The sequence below is a fragment of the Trachemys scripta genome, unplaced genomic scaffold (genome assembly GCF_013100865.1).
Source record: "Trachemys scripta elegans isolate TJP31775 unplaced genomic scaffold, CAS_Tse_1.0 scaffold_78, whole genome shotgun sequence".
Classification (NCBI taxonomy): Eukaryota; Metazoa; Chordata; order Testudines; family Emydidae; genus Trachemys; species Trachemys scripta.
The window spans coordinates 39,311-45,880 of NW_023260564.1; the positions used below are offsets into that span (position 1 = coordinate 39,311).

Consider the following 6,570-nt stretch of genomic DNA (forward strand, 5'->3'; position numbering starts at 1 on the left):
TGAACAAAGGCTGGAGAGAGAGTTTCGGGAGCTGGCTGGTGGAATGGCTGGGAGGCAGACAGGGCTCTGACCTCCCAAGGGGGCTGTGGTGCCCTGGGACCCCAAGATGGACCTAACTGGGGGCGGATCCTGTTGTCTGTGCCTGCAAGACCAGTCTTGGACTGTGTTCCTGTCGTCTAAATAAACCTTCTGCTTTACTGGCTGGCTGAGAGTCATGGTGAATCGCAGGAAGCCGGGGGTGCAGGGCCTTGTGTCCCCCCACACTCTGTGACAGAGAGAATTTCAGACAAATTGACACCTGCTCCCCTTCCATCACTGGCACCACCAGAGAGGACTCGAGGGCTCCTCGAGGGCTAAGTGCAATGTCTAGACTGCCCAGGTCCACTTCTTCCAGAGCCTCCTCCTCTGGCTGGGGCTGCTCCACTGCCTGAAGGCGTCCTCTGCAAACTCAACAACGAACCCAAGAAAGAGCCATCACTGCCCAAGGCTCTATTGGTGTGTGAGATCTCACCCTTCCTGCCTCCCTCTCCCATCCGCTCTGCATCACCCCCACTGGATGAAGAGAGAGGGATTCAGCACCTATGGGTCAATAGGCTGGTCACACCCGCTTCCCTGACCACAATAACATCCTGTACCGAGCATAAGTCTCTCCCACCGCACCCCATCCCCCTGTCTTGCAGGCTCTTGAGACCAAGCCTGTTGGATGCACATGTAGCACCCCTGCCCATTCCTATGAAGGGAGACAGTAGAAGGCCAGGCAAGGAGAGTGTGTGTTGGCCAACACACCAGGGAAGAGGCAGAGGAGGAAATAAACTCAGAGCCTGTGGACACTTTCCTGGATCCTGCCCTCTCCTGGGGAAGACACATTATGATCTGTCCTGGGGATCAGCCACCCTCCCACCCTAAGTTCCCTCTAAGTTGCGCGGTTGGGCAGCCGCTCATCAGGGTATCAAGTGCTGCGCACTTCAGGTGTCCCTCCCCCCACTGCCGTGGGCTGCTCCTGCCCTCTGCCTTGGAGCTGCGCCCGGGAGCCTCCTGCTTGGTGTGCAGAGCTGGGGGACAGGGCAGTGCTGATGTCAGGTGTCTGCCTCCCCCCACCCTGTCCCCATCCCTGCCGAGCGGGGCAGGGGGCACACGACAGGCTCCGGACAGAGGGCGCTTGCTGGCAGCTGCTGCTGTGGCTGAACGTGCTGATCTACTTAAAAGGGCAGCGTACTTCAAGTGGGGGGGCAGCATACTTAAAGGGGCAATACACGTCTCTCTGTCTCTCACACATGCACACGGTGTGTCTCTGTCACACACACACAGTCTTTCACACTCACCTCCCAACACATACGTGTATTGTTGTTATTTTTTGATACTTCTTTCAAAGTGTGTTATTTTACTTTTTTGACTGGTCTGTGCATTTCATAATTTTTATTTCACTCTTATGGTTAAATGTAATTCTTTCAGTAGTGAGTTCTAAAATGCCTAACCTGTCCTGGCTGGAGTAATTATCCCTATGGTAACTTTCTTAAAATATATATTACATCTAGGTTTTTTGGTGTTCTGCTGGTGGCACATATCTGCACAGTACTTTGATATGGTGCACATCAAATTAATTCTGCACATGGATGGAAAAAAATAGCGGGAACACTGCTCCCACCCACCCCTGGGGAAGTTACCTCCCCCTGCAGCCACAGCTGATCAGGATCCTTGCCCTAGAAACCCAGCCTGTAGCAGGGTTAGTGGCCTCCCAAGCACACTCTTATGACATGGGGTGGGTTTGCAGAGCCCTGCCTCAGTTTCCCTTTCTGCTCAGGGCCCTTTAACAAGTCCACATAAGCCAGATAATCAACCCATTCCCCTTCTGGGATCCATTTTAATAAAATGTGCACCTCAGTTCCAAGCTGAGCACAGACCCTCAGCTCCGAGTGTCTGTCTTTCCTGCAGAATTCAAACACACGCCTCTCTCCTTGAGCCTAGAGTCCCCAGCCCTCTGTCCCAGAGCTGGGTTCAGGTCAGTCTCTCTCTCTGGGACCTGCAGCCCCACAGCTCTCCTTCTCTGAGAGGGGTCTGTTCCTTTCCTCCCTCCAAGATCCAGTCACACCTGCAGCTACCTCCTCCCTCCAGCTACCACTGCTCAGCACCTGCCCTTCCTGAGCCTCGCTTAGATGAAGTTAGGCTCCCACCTGAGCTCCCTTCCCCAGGCACCTGGCCCCTCCTCCCTTATTTCCCCAGGTCTCTTCTGAGTTAATCACACAATCACCTTGATTCTTATTCGCCCTCCCCACCTGGGGAGGAAAGCTAAACTTGTCTCACGTGAACCTTAGTTTTTCCAGCTATGGGCCTGATCCTACATGTGGGTAACAGCACTTCCACATAGAACCATCTGCAAGGATGGGCCCAACAGTAACAAAGCAATTCTGTTGTGCACAGTAAATGGACAGTCAGCAAACATAGCACTGCAATGACCAGCTTCAGTCATTTTCCTAAAGAAACATGTTTAACCTTGTCTAAAGAGAAAAATACTTTATACGGTTACACAATTGTTAGACAAGCTTTTTAATTACTTTTGAAATTTATAAACATTAGAGAGCTTTGATTATTGCTTGAAAGCAAGTTCAAGTTGAACTATATAGTATTAACAATTTATTAATAATTTGGAGCTTCCTTGAAAGTATTATTACTGGAGACATGAATAATTATCAAAGCCAGTGTGGGTTCTGGATATAACTAAGATCGACACTACCAAAACTGCCTTTTGTCGACCAAAACAGTGCATGTGTACAAACTGTGATGCAACTTTTGTCTGGAAAAATACCCGGTTTCGGTGACAAAATACAACCACCCCAATGAGAGAAATACGTCTTTTTTCTCGACAAAGTGCCAGTGTAGACACCATGCATGATTTCACACTTTAATTGGCCTCCAGGAGGTGTCCCACAATGCCCTTCATGACCACTCTGGTCAGCAGTTTGAACTCCACTGCCCTGCAGCCAGGTAAACAACCATCTGCCCCTTCCCCTTAGAAGCCCTGGGAATTTTTGAAATTCCATTTCCTTCTGGCTCGGCCTGGAGAGGTCTCATCCCATGGTGAATTCTTGCACCAAATGCTTGCCCACTTGGACCACTGCAGAGCTGTTGGATCTGATCAGTATATGGGGAGAGGAGGCTGTACAGTCCCAGCTGTGCTCGAGCCGTAGGAATTGGGATACCTACGGGCAGATTTCTCGAGACTTGTGTGAAAAGGGCTATGATCGGGACACGCTGCAGTGCAGAGTGAAGATAAAGGAACCGAGGCAGGCGTACTATAAGGCAAGGGAGGCAAATCATCGCTCCAGTGCTTCACCTAAGACTTGCCAGTTCTATGAGGAGCTGGACACTATTGTCGGTGGCAACCTCACTACCACCACCACGGATGCTTTGGCGGGCCTGGAGGCAGCGGAAAGAGGCCCTAACCTGGAGCATGAAGTTATTGATGAAGAGGTTGAGTTAGATGAGGTTGTGCCGCTCCTGGTGGAGTTACCCAGTGGGGCAGGCAACCAGGAACTGTTCTCCACTCCAGAAGTGTCTAGCCAGTCTCAGCAGTCGCTGTCCGGGGAGCAAGAAGCAGGAGATGAGACGCCTGGTAAGTGGCTGTGACTTGTGTAGTGTGGAGGTGGGTTCAGGGTATAGAAATGTGGGAGGCTGGCTGTGTTTCTGTGAGGTGGACGTTTCCCTGTGTCGCTAATCAGTACGGCAGAACAGGGTGTTGATTCACGCCGAGATCTCATGGGAATCCGCCAGAGAGAGCTCCAGGAAAGGTTCCTGGAGGTACTCGACAATCCTCTGCGGATGGTTCCGTGGCAGAGCAGCTTTGTTCCTCCCCCCATGGTAGGATACTTTCCCGCGCCATTCGGCAATCACTTGTGCAGGAACCAAAGTGGCACACAGGTGATCAGCATAGGGAGCAGGGCAGAAGCCACAAGCGTGGAGTGGATGTGCCCTTGTTTCCCTGCTTACCTTTCGCAGTGAGATATCTGCTAGAATGGCCCCGCCTATGGAAAAGTGTGAGGGAATTTTAGAACTTTTCCCCTAGTATGCTGCACCATGACCCTTGCAAAGTGTGTGCGCTCTTTTCCCTAGGTGGAGCCCACCACCACCACACCACCACCACTCATCATGCTTTGGGTGTTCGCAGAGATGTGTGCTTGGCAAGGGTCAGTGAGAAAGTGATGGCAATGTTGCAAAAGATGTATTTAACTGAAATGTTTCAATGTTGTGTGTGAATTTAACAATCCCACTTCTGTGCATTGTCCCCTGTGCTTTGGCAGATGTGGGGAACGCCCCACACAGCCCAGTTGAGCGTCTCTGCCAGGTAAGAAAGCGCCCGAGGCACAGCAAAGAAGACATGTTCCGGGAGGTACTGCACTGCTCCAATGCAGAGAAAAGGGAGCGCCAGGAGGGTTGGGAAGCCGAATGGCAGGACAGAAAAGAGAATCAGGAGTTTGTTAAGGACGCAACCGAGCGGATGATTAAAGTAATGGAGGAGCAAATGCAGATGCTGCAGAGTCGTTAATAGTGTTGCAGACTGAGCAGATCCGCGCGCCCTCCTCTGCAGCACATTTAGACTCATTTCCATGACCCCCCCTCACCCCCAAACTCCGCCTGCACATTCCCATTCACTCCACCACCTTGGACAGCTTTCACAATGACAGCTGGACCTACACACAGCTGTGAAAGTCTGCCCTTCCCTGGTTCCTCCTTTCCCACCAATTATCTGTGTGCGCTTGAGTGTGCTGTTTCTTGTGCAATAAAAGCAAAGTTTTCAAATGGTAACATCTTTATTTGTTGCCTACAAATTGAGATTGCAGGCACTACCAATACATACACAGGCATTTTAATAATTTGCTTACTGGAATGTAAGGCCCCAAATGTCACCATTGCTTCCTGGGAAAACTGCATGTAATGTAACATTGCAGCACTAATCACAGAGATTATACATTACTGGTTCTCATTTTCAAAGTGTTGCCTCAAAGCCTCCCTGATTCGAATTGGCCCCCTCTGGGCTCCTCTGACAGCCCTGGTATCTGGCTGCTCAAAATCAGCGGGCAAGCTGTCTGCCTCAGCACTCCACCCCTGAGCAAACCTTTCACCCTTAGCATCACAGAGATTATGCAACATACAGCACGCGGCTATGACCATGGGACTATTATCCTCATTAAGGTCTAACCAGCCATAAAGGCATCACCAAAGGCACATTCAACTGTCATCCGGCACCTACTCAGCATTGTATTGTTGAACCACTCCTTACTGCCGTCCAGGTGTCCTGTGCAAGGTTTCATGAGCCACGGCTGTAAGGGGTACTCAGGGTCTCCCAGGATCACTATGGGCATTTCAACATCCCCCACTGTAATCTTCTGATTTGGAAAGAAAGTCCCTGCTTGTATCTTTCTGTACAGGCCCATGTTCCTGAAGATGCGTGCGTCATGCACCTTCTCAGACCACCCCACGTTGATGTCAGTGAAATGCCCACGGTGATCTACACGCGCCTGGAAAAAGGCAAAAATCTGGCATCTGATATCAATGTTCAGTCATTAAAGAGAGAAAAATCTGAAGAATTTTGAATCAACTTTCATAAACTAGAGAGGAAAGTGTAAAATTGTGAGGGATTATATATCAACAGTCAATAGTAGGCACAGAGGTAAAATCTGAGTGAATTTCATATCGTTATTCAAAAAGGGGCAACATCTGCAAGGATTTGCTATCACTATTCAAGAATTTGAGAAAAAGTCAAAATCTGAGGGGATTTTATGTTAATATTTATAATTAGAGAGACGGGGAAAATCTCAGGGAATATTAAATTAGTAAAAGATAACTAGAGAAAAAGGAGGGCAAAATTTTAGAATGGTTTAGGATATTCTCCTGAAGAGCTCTGCATAGCTTAGAAGCTTGGCTCTCTCACCCACAGAAGCTGGTCCTGTAAAAGGCATTACCTAACCTACTCTCTCTCTAAATGCAAAGCACTGCACATTGGAGGGGGAAATTGGAGCTCCTCATATACCTTACTCACTGGGTTGTAAATTAACTATCAACTCAAGTGACCTGCATGTTGCTGTAGACAGCTTCATTAAAAACCTCCACTCAATGCACAGCCACTGCTCAAAAAAGCTAACATGTAAGGATTCATAAGGAACGGTTTGGAGAATAACATCAAACATTTGTATATAAATCAAAGGGGCACCCTGTAATATCCTGGGACCACCATGGCTACTACAGGAATGCACACTGGATATTTTATATCTATCTTTGAGAATTGGGGAGGAAATAGATCAAAAATATTTAATATGACAGAAAACCACCAAGATCTGAAGGGATTTTAAATTGATACTAAATAGGTGAGAAAAGTGGGAGAGTTTGATGGGATTCTCTAGGCAGCTCATTAAACAGAGAGTCACCGGGCGCCCTTCGGGGAGCTGCTTTCAGAGGTTTCAGAGTAGCAGCCGAGTTAGTCTGTATCCGCAAAAAGGGTGAGTGAGGGTGGGGGGGATGGAGGGGAAAGTCCCCCTGGCACTGGGCGGGGAGCTGCGTGAGGCAGTTGGTGTGTGC

At 49.2% G+C, this 6,570-nt stretch overlaps 1 protein-coding gene across 1 annotated transcript; it reads left to right on the forward strand.

Moving 5' to 3' along the window:
* Nucleotides 1–2,928: 2,928 nt before the first annotated feature.
* On the forward strand, nucleotides 2,929–4,800 carry LOC117870633 (zinc finger and SCAN domain-containing protein 29-like). Its single transcript, XM_034757841.1, has 2 exons — nucleotides 2,929–3,610; nucleotides 4,296–4,800. Exons 1-2 carry the CDS (start codon nucleotides 3,073–3,075, stop codon nucleotides 4,538–4,540), a joined length of 783 nt encoding a protein of 260 aa, XP_034613732.1. The 5' UTR covers nucleotides 2,929–3,072; the 3' UTR covers nucleotides 4,541–4,800.
* Nucleotides 4,801–6,570: the final 1,770 nt, after the last annotated feature.